The sequence below is a fragment of the Helicoverpa zea genome, chromosome 19 (assembly GCF_022581195.2).
Source record: "Helicoverpa zea isolate HzStark_Cry1AcR chromosome 19, ilHelZeax1.1, whole genome shotgun sequence".
NCBI classification, from domain to species: domain Eukaryota; kingdom Metazoa; phylum Arthropoda; class Insecta; order Lepidoptera; family Noctuidae; genus Helicoverpa; species Helicoverpa zea.
This window is the reverse complement of record NC_061470.1, coordinates 4,286,175-4,307,959: the sequence shown is the minus strand read 5'-3', so window position 1 is coordinate 4,307,959 and position 21,785 is coordinate 4,286,175. Positions and strand designations below refer to the sequence as shown.

The window sequence follows — 21,785 nt, the reverse complement described above, 5'->3', positions numbered from 1 at the left end:
ACATTTTAACTCGTCAACTAACTTACTAAGAACGGACGTTATTTAATCACACTAAGATAAAACGAATTATTAAACTATAGGAAATATTAAAATAATTCAAGTAATAGATTAGATGGTTCTGTATGTAAATACAGAAATAAAAAAGCAAGATGCACAGAAGGAATGTGTTACTTTTTACACACAAAAAGTACCTACTAAACGGATTTTTATGAAATACCTACAGTAGGTAATAAATAATTATAGAGTAATTTTTAACCTGATTCGGAAAGTAGTTGCCGGGGTATACATGGAACAGTTTATAAGACACATTATGAATGTATTTAAGCTCCTACTTTATTAACGAACGCAATCTTACACACACCATTGCAACTTGCGTTAAAATTTTGACAGGCGCTTTAATTTATATTACGGCGATTAAAGAATTCAAAGTAACAAACAAGATTTTTTAAGACGAACACACACATTTGGTAAGATTTAAAAAAATTAACCAGATATCATTCAAAGATATCTATAGCTAAGTCTAGTAAAGTGACGGTCTGATACCGGCTAAATACCTGATCTTTGTAATGTGCGTACCTACCATAATCTTTATACATAGGTGATTTATGAGCCCAAACAAACTATCGGCCGACTAAAAGTTTGCAGTGTGCTCCTACGGTTACTTTACAAACTATGATCAACACCAGCATTTAGATATACAATATCTACACCACATATCAAAAATGTGTATGTATTTTATAGACAAGTCACGTCTTAACTTATTGAAGTACTTTTCTAGTGTAATAACTTTTCTATGTCAAAAAATCTGTGCATAACAAATCGATTCATTATATCGGTTCGGGTTCAGTACCTAGTTTTGGCCTGAAAGCTACACAACAGACAGGGCTACTAATGATGTACAAAGTAAGGATAAGTGAAGTTCAGATATTTACTTTAATTAAAAAATATATTTTATCTTATTTTTCATGAATCAATAAGTTAGTATGTAACGTTTAATTAAAGAAAAAATAGCGGAATGCCACATACGCTTCAATCGTGAGTCGGGATTGGATCTCAGTCAAATGTGAATCGTATGTCGCTTAAGTCAAATTAGGAGAATCGGGCCCCAGGGCCGCGGTAACTCTTTCGAGTAATCCCACAACCTCGGTAGTCTTTGACCGTAAGTGGTAAAAGTTAATCAACTTTATACCTTCATAACATTAAGGAATAAAGGGTCGTTTCAGACGGATAACCAAGTGATCTTATCAGGGATCCATAATATTTTCGTACTGACGTATGGAACCTGAAAAATGGGCTCTAAAAAAATATGCTGCTTTCTAGTAAGACATTTTTCAAAGTCAAGGTTCTTACTAAACGATCGCTTTCGATATAACGTAAGTAGTCTATAAAGTAGCATTCAGATAATTTAAATAAGTATACATTATCAAATTGGACTAGTAAGTTTTTGAGATTAGCGCAATCAACCATTCGAAACACTCTTCAACTGGAGGAATATTTACTTTTAAAGCATTTACAAATTTTAATGATCACATTGACTTCTCACGTTTTCTATTGTACTTATTACTGGTCCTTCATCAGCTTTTTATCGTCCCACTGCTGGTCACAGGCCTCCTCTCACAGAGAAGGATTAAGCATTAATCGGACCTTTGAAACTGCAGTATTACTTCACACTAGGCTAATTCCAACACGAGAATATTTGAATGTTTTTATTACTAATTAAAAGATTGAATAAATATCTACTCGTACGTAACATCGGGCTGCGTACCCCATTAACTAAATACCCCTCTAATAGCTTGTATAACCATGTATATCGCGTATATCACAATGTATATTGCACGTAGTATTTAATCTTAATTAAATGTGGTTTCCACTGCGGCGACAAGAGCGGAAAAAGTTGACAGTTCAGCGTTGAAAGTAACGATGTCAATGTCTTGTTCAAGACATCGATTTACTAAGTCTACTTGCTGGACCCGGATAAAAAGAACCCCTATAAAAATAAAAAATAAATAAAATAAAAATAATTTATTGTCTCAATAGTTTTTTACAAATGGATGAAGCCCTGAACCCCACACTAGGATTCCCTGTGTTGTGGGGTCCAGTCTCTTTCAATCCGTGACCATAAGGTGAGTACAGTAACAAAGACAATAGTTTACATTATTTATGATTTTAAGATTTACAAATTAAATAAAAAATTAAATTGAGTAGTTTCGGTAGTGTAGTAATGTGTGTGATGTAGTGAATGTAGTGTGGGAAGTGTGGTGTGGGAGGTGTGGCGAGTGTAATGTAATGTTAAGTGTGTGAGTGCATGTGAGGAAGGTAAGAGTGATTGCAAGTGTTAGTGTGATGCTTACTCGTTTACTTATGTGTTTATTGTTGATAATTTGCTCTTCTTATGACAATATCTTTAAGACGTCCTCTGTTTGATCATAATCCAGACTGAGTAGCCAAAGGGAGATTACTTTAGAGCAGTTTTTTTTTGTTAGCTTTAGAATTTTGAGGGTTTTATTTACTTTAGCGTACAGATGAGGGCCCATGAAAGCAAACGATCTTCTTCCAAAAGATTTATTATAGTTCGGCCATTCAGAGAATGCGTTCCTGACACGTCGCGATTGAACTGACGACGTAACTTTGCAATGGCGTTGCAGTTACGATAAAAATATTTTTGCTGGTTGTTTACCGTTTTAACAATTGAGGAGCATTAAAACAACATTATTATATCAATAATCAATGAATGTAGTTACGTCGTCAGTTCAATCGCGACGTGTCAGGAACGCATTCTCTGAATGGCCGAACTATAATATGGGGTTTATCCCAGTTCACCAGACGACTGGAGCGTTGCTGAGATCTGCAGTTGTTTAGTGACGTTTTGTGAAATCGCAACGTAGTTGAGAGAATGTATAGCTGCCTGACTCTCAGCACCTTAGCTTCTGCGTAAAGTAAATTAGTGTGGTATCTACAAGGTCTCCGGTATGCAACTTTAAGCAGAGCACGCTGTGCACGTTCGATTTTCATCATATGAGATATAGCTGCAGATCCCCATGAGACGATACAGTAACTGAGAATTGATTGGCAAAGTGAGTAATAAACCATTTTAACTACAGCTTCGTCGGCCACCTTACGCAAGCGCTTAAATATATGAAGCAGCATTCGGACTCTATTACTCAGTGTATTTATGTGGGTTGTCCATGCAATTTTGCAGTCTAGATAAATACCTAAGTATTTAATGGAGTTAGTGTTTTCTATTTGAGGGCAGGAGCAACTATTGGAGTTTTGGCAGGAATGGAGACGAAAAGTAATAGTTTTTCGGGGTGCTGTGCGCTTGGAAATAAAAAAAATTACTGCTTTAGTTTTGTCGATATTACTTAAGTGTCAGTAAGTTATTTTGTAGCCAATTTGCTGTAACTGCTAAGCCGTTTTCAACTGCCGATTGGACATCATCCCAAGATTTACCGTAAAAAATTATGGCAGTGTCGTCTGCGTACGTGAATAGTTTGGCTTTAAGGATATTCATCGAGCAAAGACCATTTATGTACAAAATAATCAAAATAATCTTCTGAAATATAAGCTATACTAGACCTTTTCCCGCGGTTCCACCGCGCGTCCCGTGGAAACTTCTGCCCGTACCCGGATGATATATAGCCTAAATATTTTAGTCGGGAAGAGTGTAGACTGTAGATCACTGTTGGAACAGTGAAAGAGATTCTAAAATCAGTCAAGTAGTATAGGAACCTATTCATATCAGACAAACAGTGTAGATTACTATGAAGTTTTATCAAAATACATTCAGTCGTTTTTGCATAAAAGAATAACAAACAATACATACAAACGATCATACGTGCAAAATTTATTTAACATAAGGAAGGTATTGACCCGGTATTATCGTAATTTTTTGGCCGATTTTGAGTCGACCTCACACTTAAAAAGATTTCCTAATCAACAGGAAAACTGCCCAAATAAATCGGCGCCAAGAACCTGTATTGTTAATCAAGATCTGAGAGGAAAACTTATTTAGATATTACGAAATTAGTAAATACATAAGTGATGTACCTATGTTATAACCAGAAATTCGAAGATCTTAATTATGTCACACACAAGGTAAATCGCATCACAAATCTAGCTGTTTCTCACAGTTTTTTTCTGGCGTTAAGAAGGAATTACTATTTTAAACATCGTTTTTGCCTTAGCCTTTCAATTAAATCATCATATGATGATATCCCGCTGTGGTTGCAGCGCGAGAGTCAGAGTCAAGAGCTCAACCATGTTCCTTCTGGAGACCTTCTTGTGCTCGAACAATCCTGCAGCCCCGGTAGGACCCGATGCAACCTCCCGAAACAACTACCTATATCTGGTGAGGAACTATGTAAGGCGGAAGGTGAGAGCGCCATGATTCCTCCCGAGCCACTCCTCAAAGAGCCGCCAATATTGTTTCATGCCCTATTATGCCTTAGCTTATGTAGTGTGTCAAAACGTGTTAGGCCCAATCATCATTATCACCAATAATTATTGGCCTGCAATCAATATTGTGGATGCAGCCGGGTTCCGGTATGTTGTATGTAAGCCGGAGCTAAGGTTTCCCTTTGGTGAAACTCTCTCTAAACTCTCGTGAGTGCCAGCTATCCGTAACGATTGCCAAAGATCTACAAATGACTGTTAATCAAATGAGAGTAAATCTTTATGACATTGATGATCACCCTATCCACGGCAAGGTATGGTTTTTTAGGACTCTCTGAACGATTTAATGATGTTATTATGGAGTAAACTTGACTACACTTGTAGATATGGTATGTGTTTTTGTATGCTATCTATACAATAATATTTACGTCGAACATCTTCGCATAAGGCTACAAACTGGAAGTAATTACAAATTCATATAGCTCCGACTAGACGAAATAAATTGAAACAAACTTGTTTTGAATGCCATCACATTCAAGCTTAAGGTCGCAGAAACGTTTTCAAACAACAAAATACGATATAAAAAATACACGAAACAGGTTGGTCAGACTTTATTAACCTGGTCCCGTCGAAACCATAGCATCATGTCATATTTATAAATCGGACTTCGAGAAAAGCGAACGCGTTTTTCGATTTTTAATTTTATTTTTATGGTAAAGTCTTTTCTAGTATGTCGCAGTGATAGAACGGCCCTTTAAAATGGGTTTGCGAAGCGCGTGCGCGAACATTTTGACATAGGCCAGTACCTCAGCATCTTTCAGTGTAGCTGTAGTCGTGCTGAAAACGCCCACGTTTCATCGGTTCATGTGCGAATATTGATACACACAAGTAAACCGTCGTGCGAGTATTTTTTTCAAAGGTAAGTTATAGTTTATAATCATATTTTTACCCTGTACGAAACTGAAAAAAAAATAGTGTTGTTTATGGTAATATTTTTGAATAGTTCAATGTTTTTGGAGCCAAATGCACTATGGTACCACAGGTGACTTACTTAATCGATTTAAACCAAACAAAGGTAAAAAATACTAATTTAAATGAATAACGTATATAGTCAACATTTCTATAGACAAAGATATATATATATATGTATATATATATATAGGGAAAAAACAATAGGAATACCTGATAAGATTTAAATTGAATTGACCTAATTCACTTTCGTTATATGTAGTTACCTTGGCATGGTAATAATCGTTATTATGGTTAACTCAACGGAATATTTTAATAGAAAACTTTTGTCATTAACTTTCATTAAAATCCTTTTGGACACTTGTTGTTTGCTTTTAAAATTTGTACTAACATTATAGAGGTGGAGTTAATTTGTTTGTTTGCTTGAACGCGCTAATCTCAGAAAGTACTGGACCAACCCGCGTCCTCTGGTAACAACTTCACACGGATAAATGTAGCCTATAGCTTTCTGCGATAAATGGGCTTTGTAACATTGAAACATTTTTTCAGATCAGATGAGCTTAGCGCGTTAAAGCAAAAAAAAATATCTTCAGCTTTATAATAAGTATACTTGGATAAGCTGTTAGTATTGTTAAGTTACATCTGAATACTTTGGTGCTAAGTTATGTACTTAATTCAGTATATTTTCATAGCACACATCCAAACTTTTACGATAAAATATAACTCGTCTTGGAAGTCGGGTAAAAATATTAATACGGTGTCAAGTTAAGATCACAATTTAAACGTTCATTTTAATAACAAAATACCTATTGAAATCAAAAGGCGCATATAAAACTGATTCGACAGGATTTTATAGGTATGCAAATTATGGCATTTAAGAAATGTATACCTACTTAGGTTCTTTATTGTCTTGTTTTTTAATAAAATAAGTATTTTAAAATCGAAGTTTAATCTACACTAGCTTCAGCAGTGGTTTCACCCGCATCCCGCAGGAACTTCTTCCCGCACATGATTAAAAAGTATCTATTAAAGTAGTCTATATTAGACCAGATAAACAGATTATCTACTAATGTGATGGACCGTGTTTCGGAGGGCACGATAAACTGTCCCTGCTGTTATTTGAAGATCTCTGGCCGTCGTTACGGGTATTCAGAAGCCAGTAAGTCTGACAACAAGTCTTACCTAAGGGTATTGGGTTGCCCAGGTAACTGCGTTGAGGAGGTCAGATAGGCAATCACTCCTTGTAAAACACTGGTGGATCCGGTAAGATTGAAAGCTAACTCCAACATAGTTGGGAAAAGGCAGATGATGATGTAATGCTATTCTTCAAAACGGTCTTCTTTGATCGTTATTATTTAATCAAAGGGGGAGGCCTATGTTCAGCAGTGGACGTCCTAAGGCTGAGATGATGATGATGATGATGATGATTTAATAAAAGTAAAAATTTAGATGACTCTGAGATCAAAATATTCTTTGATATCTACGAGTATTATTCGCATAATCTTGCCTACCTATCCAGCATTGTTTTGCATAATACCTTTGACCTTTTGCAAAAAAATCTAGATGTTCTTTTGTACATTTTATATTTTGATGGTTGCAGCCAGGCAAAAAGAATGCTAATAAAAACTATACACGAATGCTAGGTGTTTTTTAGGAAATTCCTAAAGGGATCTTTTCAGCCGACAAAAAGGAGGTAAAGAATAGGCATGTACCTTTCTAAAAGAAAGGAAGGTCGTTTCAGTACCTACATAATTCTAGAGAAGAACAGAGATTTGAATTTGCGACATTCGATTTGAAAACCTCCTTCTTTTAAGGGTCGTGAAGGTGATGAAAAAAATCCCTAAGATTCCATTTGTCTCAATGTATTGTTTCAACAATATTTAACACACACATCATCGGAAATCGATAAATTATTTCTCATATTTCTGAGTCATTTTAGGATGACCATTACTGATTCTATTTGTTGCACGAACAATGAAACATTTCATTTTGGCCCAAACATTCCTCCAGCCTCGGAATGGGCACATTGGGGCACACGCTCGCTCAAAAATATATTTGATTGAACATAGATCCTCATGTGTTGAATTTCTGTTAATTCGACATTCTTGCCGTATTTGGGAGATCTCTAACAGCCTTTTCGCAGTGGCAGATTTTTGTCGCTCTTAGCAACACCGAGCGTACTTACGGGAAACATTCCGAGCCGAAAAAAATCGTCGAACGTTTGGGAGGTATCTTTTGTACCAGTACCTAGTTCTCAATTGTTCCCTGTCGCTCGTATACCCGCGACATCGTCCGATCGTACGATCCCAGCGTTTTCCGAAAAATCCACTAGCATAAAAGTGCTGATAATAGCTCCCAACAGTGTCAACGCGTAGTTCCGTGTTATCACTTCGTAAAGTTAAAGAACAATGTCAGGTTTCGGCCCTCCCAATCAACTTTTAAAACTAAATTCTTACGGACACAAAGTTCTTTACTACAAAAATTTTAATATAAAATACTATCTTCTTATAAAATATTTAATTGTTATCTAGAACTTTTCCAAAAAAAAAATATCATATTATTTTGTTTATCGAGTTCAGGTTTTTCGTTTTAATAATTTGGAATAATTTGGTTTTGAGAAGTTCAATGCAAAAGTGGAAAACATAGAAAAGCTTCTGACATTAAACTACACAAAAAACTGTAAGAATTTTCACTGTACATGAAATATTTTTATTGAGCCTAAGTTACTATGGACGTCTGACATTGTTCTTTTAAATATTTTCAATTTCATAAATTCAGCTAAATACTAGAAGTGGACAGTGTTTGATACTCCTTGTAGCTTTGATTTTCCTGTATAGTGGTGTTTCTAGTGTACAAGCAAGCTGTTTTAATAGTGGTCAAGGAAAGTTTTGGGAATAAGTAAATACAGGAGCTTGGGCGTATGAACGATTATTTGGTTAAAGCTCAGAATTGTAGTTTGTGGTCTGAGCAACAATAATAATAAGAACTTTATTTCGGAAAAGTCCATATCATAGCAATACATACTTAAAATGTTATATGTCAAATAAGTATTGCCGTCTTTCCGATTACATTAGAGATACTGCTTCCGCCAGCAGCGCATCTCGTTGGAACAAATTTGCGCCCCCAGATAATTGGTTAAAGCCAAGCCTTCCTCAATAAACGGGCTAGGGCTACCTATCTAACATGAGGCTTGAGATTTCTAGAAAGAAAGCTAACGCGTTAAAACAAACAAACAAACTCGTCAGCATTGCTAATAAATAAGTACGTATAGATAGATTATGTTGGTCAAAGCCACTGTCATTCAGCAAAGTTACAGTCTCTTAGGACTTAGGACGTCTACAGTACATTAGGGCGTCCACAGTGGGGAAGAAGTTTCTACTAAGGTAAGTATATGAATTCTGAAGAGGTATTTGTTTTGTATAGATGAGATAAATAGAAGTATGTTTGGACAACAAAGTCAAAAATCTATTATTAAGATATGCTTACGACCTGTGTCGCATATGAACGGCTTACAATCCCAGGGTGCGTGCCTAAGGTTGGAAAATCTGAGTTTGTCTGACCAAGTCATAGGACAGAACTAGGTTTCCCATAACATGGAAACGTGCCTTAATTCACCATGATTGCAAATATGGCACGATCCCAACACATAGAATAAATAAAGGTGGTAGTTCGCGATCTGAGGCCGAACCCAGCGGTTGTACGTTCCGTCTGCGCTTACGCTGGTCTATCAACGGATTTTGTATTTATGTCTGAATTGCGTGAAGTTTCAGAGTGATTGGTACACATCTGGTTTCTGGTACACAATGATTAATTGGCTGCAGTGCTGGATTTCGCCTCCAGTGAGTATATATTGGATTTTTCGTTGTTTTTGTTAGTTATTTTGGTGTGTATCCTGTTTGGGTTTATTTGCAAGACATGGTTTAATTGCGGATGTTGGTACACCTGTAACTTTCAAGTGGATTTTGACTTGGTCTAAAATCTGGGCTGTTAAAAAATGGTTTGAAAATTCCAAGGATAATGTTTTAATCTGTTGAATATTTAGTTCTTCAGCTATAGTTCTTTACTCGCTTTATTTTTGCGTTTGCACGGTAAACCTAAAATGGACTTAAATCTTTATGAGGAATATTCTAATTTCTTTTACGTGATATGTTTTTATAAAGATTGCAAACTGCTCGTCCGAAGTACCTATGTCTATTTAATATGTTGTTTGCGAAAAATAAAACAATATCGGCGAACATCGCAGTTTTAAAAACAAAGAGAAGTCCCCATGTGCGTTTGTTCCAAAAAATAGGTCAGTCGGTTCCCACGTAAAATAATGTTTCATATTAAAACTTTTTTGTACGACACAGTAGAAGTTCGGAAATTCGGATGCTTCTATAAAAAGTTGAAGAAATGAAATATACACACCTTTAGGATAAAATATTGGAAAAGTTTAACGTCAGCAAAGGTTGCGAGTTAACCAATTTCGGCGTTCAGAACTAAAAACATTTACTGACTAGTTTTTAGTATGTTACTCTTCTTATTGTAGTCAGTTATTACCTTTGAAGAATGCAATGTTATCCAAAGAAAGAAAGAAATACACAGCTAAAACAGATACAGGTACTGTATGTATCCCAAAAATCCCATAAGGGGGACGTATATCGGGAGTTCGTGACACAAACGAAAATCCACACAACCCTGACAGGTGTCAAGGAAAACGTTTGAAAGATTGCGAACCTCCTTGCGTGGGATAACCTCTGAAACCGTTGTTATTTTCAAATGATTTACGTGCTTCTGTTTCAAACATGGAGAAATAAAACGGAGATTCCATAAGGTAAAATTATCTAAGCAAGTAGCGCGCCAAAATGCCGGTGAGAGTGGGACGAGGTACGATACTGTTTTCGCCCTTATACGCCTTCTTTGAACCTCACTATTTTTTGTGATACCAAAAATCGTTGATAGATGTTAAAAAGAACCCGAATAACTCGTTGGTTCACTCGTAACTGATCATTTTGGTCAAGCCCACCGTACGAATTTGACCTAGAAGAAGGCGACCTACCTGCGTTATGGCATCTCCGCTCTTTCCTTACTTCGTAGTTCTAAACAAGATGGCCGCTCAATAGTGAAGTTTATGGCGATATTTGCCATACGCTTCGTATAATTGAGAACTATTTCTAGAACCGCCAATTGTGCCAATTTTACCTGTTAGAGTTCAGTGAAGTTTAACATCGGTTTTCTCCTAAAATACCCGCAAGATTTATGATTTGTTTTCCTAAATACTTACGTCTCATTTGCCGTGGGCGTCCTTTTGCTGTTTTGCTGGAGATTTCATCGGTTTTATCTTGAAGAGCACTCAATTGATTTATAGCTTTATTTTTGAAACGAAGAGAATCTGTATTCTTTTTGCGTCATTTATTAGAAATCAATCACTGATTATAATAACAGTGAACTTGAATTGTTATTTGGGAAAATATATTAAAACGCTAAAACTTGCTGTAAGATAATTCCGTGAGAAATAAAAGGTGCAGCCAAAATGTGTGTGGAAATGAAAAGCCTGGTGGTTTATTTACCTTTTCAGAATAGATGACTTTTATAAATAACGCGAACAATGTATTCTGTGAAGGGGTTCCATTTGAGGTAGCTACTTACAATGAATTAATGTGAAAGGATGACTATTTGATTTCTATCTAGCCAACCCCAAATGTTGGGGTTTTCATTCTGGTTCTTAATTAGGTACCCAACAAGAAGGATGGCGTTACTGGTTTCAGCAAATATAATAGATGAGGATTATATGCGATTCATACCACTGACTTGGAATATGTCCCGTTCTCAGTACCTATCTATTTAGGTTGGCAAGCTTAAGGTTGCATCTAGGTATAAGATTTAAAAACTTACTTAACTAGTAGTTAAGTAAGTTTTGTAGTTACTACATACTTCTATTTACTTCAATCGAGAATTTTAAAAGTTAAAAGAGTGTGAGATGCGAGGAGAAAAAGTTCTGACATTACCTACTGATCTGATTTCGGTAGATAGAACTTGCTCAATGACTACATCATTTTTTTTTAACAAAATACGATGGTTTTGTCCAGGCCATTAACAAAGGCTACTAAATAAATGAATTGCAAGAAGCCGACAGACATTTTCACCCGGTAGCTTAACGGACACAGTCCCAGTCGGTCGATAAGCAGTATTGTTGCGTTTTCCTTTGAATCCCAGCTTATGTCGGACTTTGCCATTTTATAATGGAAGCTGGGTCGCTGGGCTGTGAGTTATTTAGTTGATACGTAGATATATCTAAGCTGTTTTTATAAAGATTAAGAGGTTGTGTGCTGGTTTGTTTGTATGCACCAAACGCACGAAATGCTCCTGGTATGTAGAAAGTGACCTAGTATAGTTTCCTTCGATAAAATGCTGCGTCAAACTGAGATATATTTTCAAATAGGTCTTATGATTAGCGTGTTTAAGCAAACAAACAAACTGTTCAGCTTTACAATATTTCAGAATAGGCATAGATTAATTAGTCCTTTGAGACTGTAAGCTGGTCTTTTTACCATTAGGTACTTAGGTACATTGTTTTGGCAATTGATAAATTAAATACGTCTACAAAACTGTTTTCACCTAAATTCCTGCTAACACGAATAATTTTATCCCACAACATCCGCATAAATTGGTTCAATGAACCGAAGAAAGCTCGGCTTACAACCTAAAGTAGACTGATATTCTTCATCCCGCGATCAGCCGAATTAATCCTTCAGTCTTTCGCTCCCTTTGAGAAAAAAAAATCCGGCCAAGTGCGTGCACGAAGGGTTCCGTACCAGAGCAAAAATGGGCAAGAAAATCACGTTTTGTTGTATCAGAGCACCCCAAAATATTTATCTTATTCTAGTTTTCAGTATTTGTTATAGCGGCAACAGAAATACATCATCTGTGAAAATTTCAACTCTCTAACTATCACGGTTCATGATATACAGCCTGGTGACAGACGGACGGACGGACAGAGGAGCGAAAAGAATAGGGTTCCGTTTTACCTTTTGGGTACGGAACCCTAATAACAAAGCAAAGACAGTTTTCTTAAGCGTCCTACTTATTTATTTATTTTTATATAATAAATAATAGCAGCAGTTTATATCGGTCAAGCAACTTACTTGCAAGTAACTGGCCGACCCGTTTTGCTCGAATGGATCTTTACTGCCACAGAATGACAAATAGGTTTTCTAACTTTGTTTTTATTTTGTACTTATGGAGGAAACTGCAATATGTTGGTAGATTTATTTGCTATTAATGTTTACTGTTACATCCTATAGATAAGGCATGTTTGCTTATAGTAAGTAGGAGTTCCTATGACTCTTAGCTCTGAGAATAATTCACCTGAATAAATGGACGAGTTTAGCCGGCATCACCAGAAATGATTTAGAGAGAATCTTAAATTGTATTCAAATAACGCGTTCTTCTAAAACCAGTATTTTTGTTTTACAACTACGTGGCAGTTTTGAAAAATATTTTCCATTTTGAACCTTTTAAAGCATACCTACATTATATGCAAAGATGGTTTTGACAGGAGTTTATTTCTTAAAAGGCTTATCATAGAACGAAGCCGACCCCAACATACTTGGGAAAAGGCTCGGAGAATGATGGATGCATAGAAACGAAGGATTTTCTCGTCTGTATCAACGTTCTTTTAAATACATATTCATACTTAAATAAATACTTAAATGTTTCTTTATTTACATAAGGCACAACGCAAATGTATTGGCAATGGAAATGCCTGCGTCAGCGAAATGCACACAAACATTTTAGCAGTGAAAATTACACATCATCTTGTCTGATGGGATTTAAGTAGAAAATTGATTTAATATAACATCACATCACGTCACATTAATACTACTATAGGTACACGTGAAAGATTAGATGTGAACATGTTTTTTACTTCTATAAAACTACTGACCATTTTTGCCAAGAAAGTAATACCTACATAATAAAGTACACGTATCCGAAAAATATACAATCATATCATCCTCCGAGCCTTTTCCCAAACTATGTTGGGGCGGCTTCCAGTCTAACCGGATTCAGCTGAGTACCAGTGCTTTACAAGAAGCGACTGCCTATCTGACCTCCTCAACCCAGTTACCCGGGTAACCCGATACCCCTTGGTTAGACTGGTGTCAGACTTACTGGCTTCTGACTACCCGTAACGACTGCCAGGGATGTTCAATGACAGCCGGGACCTACAGTTTAACGTGCCATCCGAAACACAGTCATTGGTGTCTAAGATATACTTAGAAAGTACATACAAACTTAGAAAAGTTGCATTGGTACTTGCCTGACCTGGAATCGAACCCGCGCCCTCATACTCGAGAGGTTGGTTCTTTGCCCACTAGGCCACCACGACCGAAAAATATACAATGTGGCATATAAAATAATGGCATACCTACTGGATTTTGGGGATTATTTTTCGTCCCATGTCGTAAGAAATAGAAAGCTTGCAAGTGTGAATCTATCATACACTGTTGCGTTTGTGTTTTCGTATAATATTTAAAAAAAATATAATTAATCGAATGGAGAACCTCGTCCTTTTTTGGAAGTCGGTTAACAATCTTTTTAATCTTTTACTGGGTATGTAGCTAGATACAGATAACCAGTGAAATACCCATTCTGTACGTTACTAGGTACATTACACACTATGTCTGGGTGTAGGCGTATCTAATAATTATTGATGAAACTCTGACGTAGGCACGTAACCTTTAGCCGGCCCTTCCATTGAACTTAGGTTTAAGTAAGTAATTAATTAACAAAGCCAGAGAACACTGCATAGTTTGTGACGCACTGATTAAGTTATAAACGTAACTTTATTATTAAAATCCCTATTATCGATAAGTGGTTGTGATATTCGTAATAAGATTTTATGATAATGATATAAATGGTTGATGTAATACAATTGAAATGGTGACGCATATTAATGCGATATAGGTACTTAGGTAAGTCATTTTATTATAAGTAATAATATGCTGTCTAAGTAACAATACGTATACCTAATAGGAGAAATCTTTACCAACTGGAGGTTATAACGTGCGGGACGTTTTAGGCCCCACGCCTCTTCTCATACAGAGAAGATAGCTCAAGTCGGTAGGCGAGTTCTGACTTTAAAGTAGGTACGATGTTCGTCAGGAATAACGTGCGCGTTTTACTTTTTTATCTTTATCTTCATCTTTTTGTATTCAAACGAAAGTTATCCCACTTTAGCTTAGTGTTAATCTATCAATTTAGATGTTCTATAACACGAGCATGCTCAACACGCATGCATGATCAGATGACGTTATTGGCACACTCCTCGCCTGTGCCAACTAACACATATACATACAATTAGGTTTGGAATATTGCAAGCTCTTACCTGTGGGTTCAACTGGGTTCTCTTGCTTACTGTCTTGTTTAAAAACGCTCTGAAGTTGACTTCTAATAATTTTACGATAGTCAAAATGTACGTACGTCGAACAGAACAAGATTGGCTTTACAAGGCTCACTTCAAAAGCAAAGTTGACAAGTTCCTGGGAGAAATAGACAGAAAAAAACTATGACTTGTCATTTGCAAAGGTTCTATCTTTTTTTTCAAAATATCTCGTCAGGTTCACGTAGACAAAAATATCTGTGAAGCATAGAAAATGTGTATAGACAGATATGCCGACTTATTTTTGCATATCTAAGTAAGGATCTGTGGGGCGTACCAATACGTGAGTTGTTAAAACAAAAAAAAAAACTGAAAATTACCGCACCTGGCATATCTTTGTATTGCATACGTGATTTTATATCTCTGCAGGCCCGCCGTAAGCGGGCGTGCAGCGCGTGCACAGCACGCGGGCGGCACGTCCTAGGGGGCGGCAAATCTAGCGAGTTATCACGTAATATTTAAAAAATACAATATCTTTTTACTTATGATTTGATTTCAATATTTCCGAACACAGCAATAGCGCTAAGAACTTACTTACACTGCCAGTTTCAGTTAGGTACATCTGTTAAAAGGACATTTTCAAAATAAAAGATTCTTAACCAGTGGCGTAGCGCGCGGCAAATGCTATTTAGGGGGCGGCAAAATTAAACCAATAAAATTTCGGAAAAAGCCGCCCTAGCTTTGGTCGTCTCCTATCAATTTTGACTGTTTCACCCTTTGCATCCCCAAAAAAATTCGCGCTCGCTGCGCTCGCGGCTCCATGTCAGATTTCGCATTTTATCTTAGTTTAATTGTTGAGGCATTCAATTCCGAAAAAATATTTTTCGCGCACGTCCGTTATGGCTTTTTATGATATGTTTACTTCAAGAAAACTCTAAGGAAAAAATCGCGCTCGCTTCGCTCGCGGCTTTTGCACTTCACTTCTGTGCATGTCTTACTTTTTGACTTTGCTTTGTTAATTTACAGTGGTTTTTATTTGTTTTGTGTCCTTAGACTAAAAAATTTTCGCGCTCGCTCCGCTCGCGCTTCCTTACATATGGCATGTGTCTTATAAGTTGACTTTTCAACGGGAAACCCACCAAATAGCATATTTTACTGAATTTAAACATTGTTATAGATATTTAAGTGCGTTAGTTTAAGTTAATCACAATCTTTCAATACATAGAGGCCACTTGGGTAATGATTGCACTGCATTGATGCCCTAAGCAATTGTTTAGTTTGCTTATGGGCTAACCCAGGACTGCTTAGGTTACCTACTCTGAACATTTCAAGTACTTAAATAAAAAGTTATGTGTAATGTATGTTATGTATTGCAATAGTTATTTATCCAAAAGTAGGTGGGTTTTCTGCAATCAGAGCGGTGCATGTACATATTTTTTTCTGTTGGACTGTAACATGGATATGAATGGGCGGAGGGGGGGGGGGGTCCGGACCCCCTGTATCCGCCATATTTTTTGACAAAACGTATGTAGTCGTAGGGCGGCATAATCAGTTTTGCACGCGGGCGAACAAACAGCTAGCGGCGGGCCTGTATCTCTGTGCATATTCTACGTATACATGTAGGTAGGTGTGTGTTTAGGTAAATTGTGTCTGGGTGAAGAAGTATCTGCATAATGTTTTTATTAGTTACTGGTTTTGAAAAAAAGGACTTAAGTCCATTATTTATTTTCTTTGTAAGTACCTATGTGTTATTTTCTGCCTGCAAATTCACTCTGCGATCATCGGAATAAGCCAATTTTTTTATTTAATAAAAAAACATTTTAATGTCACGTTTCCCGCGCGTTTATTCGCTTGACAGCTGTCAAGTTTTAACGACTCCCAAAATGGAGGATTTACTGGTATGCATTTTATTTTCACGACAACATTTGTTTTGAAACAATGATCTTTTGAGAGTAAAGTTATGGATTGCTATTGCAAACATTTTAAAATTTTGGTCCTTTTATACGAGACCTAAAGTTGTAAAGAGAAAACCTGATGTCAGATAGTATAGTGTAGGTACTTTTAAGAAGTTTAGAAATGGTCAAAAGGTCTTTCAACTCGAGGTTTGTTTGAGACGATTCAATATTTTTATGGTCCTTCCTAACATTTTCATCAGAACATCCATCTCTTATCACACTTTCAAGGTGTGAATCCCACGTGATACAAAATGGCAACGAACAAAACATAGGTATCCGATAGATTCGTGAATCATTTGCGTTTGTAGAACATATAAACAAAATCAGCAATAGGTATCCATAGAGAACAAAATTACTAGCGGAGGTGGCATAACGGAAAATCTCTTAAGAAAGTAGCGCGCTAAAATGTGCGGGTAACGAGGAACGTTACTATCTCCAACTTTTTGCTCCTTCTTTGGAAACTACCCACTGTATGTTAATACCAAAAATCGCTGACAGATATCTCAAAGAACCCGAACGTTTGTTAGTTCAAATGTAATCGTTTTGGTCATGCCCACCGTACGTTTTTGACCTAAAAGAAGACCCTGACATACCTGCATTATAGCATCTCCGCTCTTACCTTACTCCGTGGTATAATCATTCCTGTCTAACGGATAGTATTTAGATAGACTGCTGACACAAACCACGCCATTTTGGATTCGTAAATAACTTAGCAAGGTGAAACATCTTTCGTATGAGCTACTTCGCCTTTTCGTAAACATTGGAGATTCCTGGTTAGGTAGGGAATAATATTGTTTTAAGCTACATATGTTGGTTTGATAGTCATTTATTTTAAAGTGAAGGTTGATGATTAATACTGAGGAAAATACTGAGACGGATTCGCTAGTAGAATCTGTAGTGGAAAGCTTTGCGCTTCTGTTTACTTATTTAAAAGGTACTGTTGAAGTTTACATATAATAAATAGGTATGTTTAGTTTAAACAGCTGAAATTCTGTATATATGTATATGTGTATATATGTATTTGTGTACCCAATTTATGTGCTGATTATTTTTTTTAAACAATGCACATGGGTTTCATGACGGTTTTTCTCCAACATTCCTTGGAACCGTGCAACTGGCTTGACTTTTTGACGGAGCCTTTATTACAGGCATATTTGAAATAAAAAAATGGGTTTAAATTTTCACTTTGATAAACTGTATTTTCTATTTTAAAACATGAAAAGCTTTTCAGATATTTCCATCCAGTTCTCGCCCGATTATTTCGTCTAGCTAGTAACTGTTTCACGTGAAACTATGTTAGCGTTAAAATTACTTTGAAAACATATTTCATCAATCTATCTAGGTTGTCAAAACTTGTTCTACACAAATAGTTCTATGTATAGAGACCTACTACGTACTTCATACCTACATTTATAAATATTCTGGACTCTGGTATATAAGTATGTCTGATACCTAAGTTAGAAACAAATAAGTAAATAACGAAAGAACGAATATCCTGCACATATATTAAATGAGAAAGATTTTGTGTAAAGATTGTATTCATTCTTCTTTCACGCAAAAGTTTCTGGATTCATTTTGATGAAACTTTCTAGCTAGGTACTTATTACTATATTTTATCCATGTGCTGATAGCAGTTCTTTCGGGACCCAGGTGAAACTGCGAGTGGAAGCTATTTAGTATAGTTGACACATAATATAGTATAAATGTGAAGTAATCATATAAACTTATAGTGTATATTTGTTTGTTTAGCGCAAGCTGAGCGGGCGTGGTAACGCCTGCTGCGCCGCGACGAACAAACGCACAAACATATTCACCGCGGTGAACAACTTCTTCGCTGATTCGCCGCTGGTGAATCAGCTCAAAGGGATCATGGTGAGTCAAGCATTTTCTTGAAAAAAGCTTAACATTATTCTTTTATGGATGATTCAGATTCTTTTATCTAGGTACATATGTAGGTAATCGTAAACCTAAACCCTGTCTTTTTCGTTAAGTATTTAAGTTTTTATTAGATTTTTCTAAATATACGTATTCTTTACCTAATATTTTTATCTCGAATATATTTGTCTCAAAGTCATTTGAATTTGAATAATGGAAATTAATGGAAAGCTTTAAGTACTTAATTTTCAGTATCTTGGTTAAACTAAAATTGAGTGCCTAATTTTAATTAAACCAGACTATTAATTTAACAGTTTAATAACTTTAAACTTCAAAGAGATGTCTATTTAATTTTGAATAGACATTTTATATAGAGTTCAGCATTTTAAATATACCTACTTTCTTAGCTCTCTGTAGCGACTTTGAATAGTCAAAAAACTACACCACCTTTCATACCTCAGGACTAGTCAGAACCATAATGCAAAAGCGTGTTGTTTCTATAGTTTTTACTTAACTGTAAAAAAGGCAAATTCCTATTTCACCCCTTTTGCACGTTTTTGTTGGGACAATGGGATGGGAGAAAAAGCCATAAATCCCCGTCTGTATACAGCATATATTTCCTGTTCTATTGTTACATTATCTTTCGTTGGCGCAGTGGTTTCACCCGTGTAAAATTTGTACCTATACCTACTTAGATTTTTAAAAGCATATACCTACAGTTTTCTAAAACACGACACGAACCAAAGGCAAACTTAGGGTTCAAAACACCGTGAAATGTCAAAACCCCTCATCATCATCATCATCATCAGCCTATCGCAGTCCACTGCTGGAATAGGCCTCTCCAAGTGCACGCCACTGAGATCGATTTTCGGCTGCTCGCATCCAGCTCCTGCCAGCCGTCTTGCGCAAGTCCTAAACCTATTTATTATATTGGAAAATATATTCCTTTATTGCAAAGATCAAACTGTCGAAAGTAGGGATTTCTGGCGGATTCCACGGACGGGAACGCGACGGCTTTGCTCGGAATGGAAATTGATCGCATCGGCCCTACAAATTGCCATTGAATACGTTACAAGCTTCAATGTATTGGCGTGGAAATCGCTCGCCGGTTTGTTTGAGATCCTAGGCGGATTTAAAATTGTGTTTTAGCCTTTTAAATAATCTTTAATATTGGAGGGCAAAAAATTAATATTCTAAATTATATTTACATTTACATAATTTATTTACATCTGGCTGCATTGCCACGCTGGATAGCAATGCAATATGCATATTCTTTGGCCGAAGTTTAGGCCAGTCTTTTGGTCACGAGTGGGCTCCACTAATCGCTAGGAAAGCTTTTTGAATGAAACGTAATATTTAGTCTGGAATATATTTAAGCCAGAAGCTGCAGTTTTGAGAGCATTTAAGAAATGTTCGTGCTTGTTACCAGAAGCTACATTTGAGGAATGGCTGAAAGAAATTCTCGTGGTTTCTCGCCTTTCGAGTGTTGTTACTTGAATGTAAGAGGATGCTCAAGGCTGCGTAAAAATTTATGACCTCCACTCGGATCAGGGATATCAATGGGGGAAGTGATCTTGAAGTTTTCTTCAGTATATAATCTTTGGGTCCAACTTAGTGGTAATCTTTAACTTGAAAGTAGGTATTACTTAACACAAGATTTCTCTTAAAGCACAAAAGAGAAAAATAAGGCTTATAAAAGTCGATGTTTCGAGGTTTCTGCTGCTTTATTTTACCACGAACTACGACAAACAGCAAACTGCCATACTGCGATGCTGGCTTACCATGGCTATGTATCATCTATACTGAGATATGGCATTGTGATATGGGGCAATTCAGTCAACTTTGACAGAGTCTTTAAAGCTCAAAAAAAATGTATTCGAGCAATTTGTGGAGCTCATTTTCTAGATAGCTGTAGGCCACTATTCCAAAAGTATAAAATTCTACCTTTACCATGTTTATATATCTTCGAAATATGTATTTTTGTGAAAAGGAACTACAACTTATCTAAAGAGAACATGGAAAGGCCAAATAGCCGATCACGCCATAAAAACAGACTTCAGCTGCCACCGATAAAACTAGATTTATTTAAGAAAAATGTTTACTGCATGTCAATTATTATTTATAATCATTTACCAAATAGCTGGCAAGAGTTACCGCTCACAAGATTTAAAAAAAAACTTTTCAATCTATTAATACAAAAATGTTATTACGCCATTAAGGACTATTTAGATGACAAGACAATAGATTCTTTTGACAAGACCTAGATTAAGACATTTATAACGCTTATTTTGACATTTGCACGCCATGTTATGGCAGGATATGCTGAAACAAATTTATTGTAACACCTTATGTACCATATTCTAGCAAATAAATATTTGAATTTGAATATGAATTTACGAGAAGGTAGTTAATTTACATGATAAAACTAGCCGTTTTCCTATAGGTAATATTATAGATAAAGAATGGATATTACTAGTCCTTCTATGTATGGATTAGATAAAATAGAAAGGATACCTACCATGTGAACTAACATAAAATATATCGATCTGAACATTGTTGCATGTCATACGAAATGGTAACCCCATTGCCCTAATTCCTAACATAGATTTCGATGAAACTTTATTTTTTAGTTGTGAACATTCATGTTTTATTGAATTAAAAGTTACTGTGTTTCGGATAGCACGTTATACGTAACTCGTGTGTCCCGCCTGACATTTGTAGCCGATGCCCGCAGGTAGTCTCAAGCTAAATGTCTCAGAATAAGTAACAGCTGAGTTGAGGATGTCAAACAGGCAGCCGTTCCATGTATAAAATTAAATTATAAATTTAAAAAAACCCCCGACCCAAAAAAGCACGCAATTATTATGACAAAAGGTTAAAAACGCTAAACCCTATAAAAAGCAAAAAATAACTTTTAACACTACGTAAGTACCAACTAAAGCATGTCAGACTAAACTAAATTTTGTCGTGTCGGGGGACCGCTCTAATTTATTAGCTTAACGTTAGAAGTAATTATATACTACTACATTATATATACTTCTTATAACTTTTTATATAATTTTGTTTAGATACGTGTTTTTTTTTATACGAATGTTGTAATTAAGTAGGTATCATTTGATTAATGTAGTATTTTTAAAGGTAAAAAGCGGTCCCCCGACACGTCAAAATTTAGTTTAGTCTGACATGCTTTAGTTGGTACTTACGTAGTGTTAAAAGTTATTTTTTGCTTTTTA

General features: G+C 36.1%; 1 protein-coding gene across 2 annotated transcripts in view; it reads left to right on the top strand.

The window, feature by feature from the left end:
- Positions 1–5,174: 5,174 nt before the first annotated feature.
- LOC124639304 (neo-calmodulin-like) overlaps positions 5,175–21,785 on the top strand; it is a 32,555-nt gene continuing 15,944 nt past the window's right edge. The window contains exons 1-2 of one of the 2 annotated variants that reach the window (XM_047176582.1): positions 5,175–5,311; positions 18,427–18,549. In XM_047176582.1, coding sequence (XP_047032538.1) covers positions 18,547–18,549 — 3 coding nt within the window. In that variant the 5' untranslated portion in view covers positions 5,175–5,311; positions 18,427–18,546. Of the gene's footprint in view, positions 5,312–9,025; positions 9,201–18,426; positions 18,550–21,785 lie in introns of those variants that run through there. The other variant, XM_047176581.1, reaches the window with a different exon arrangement.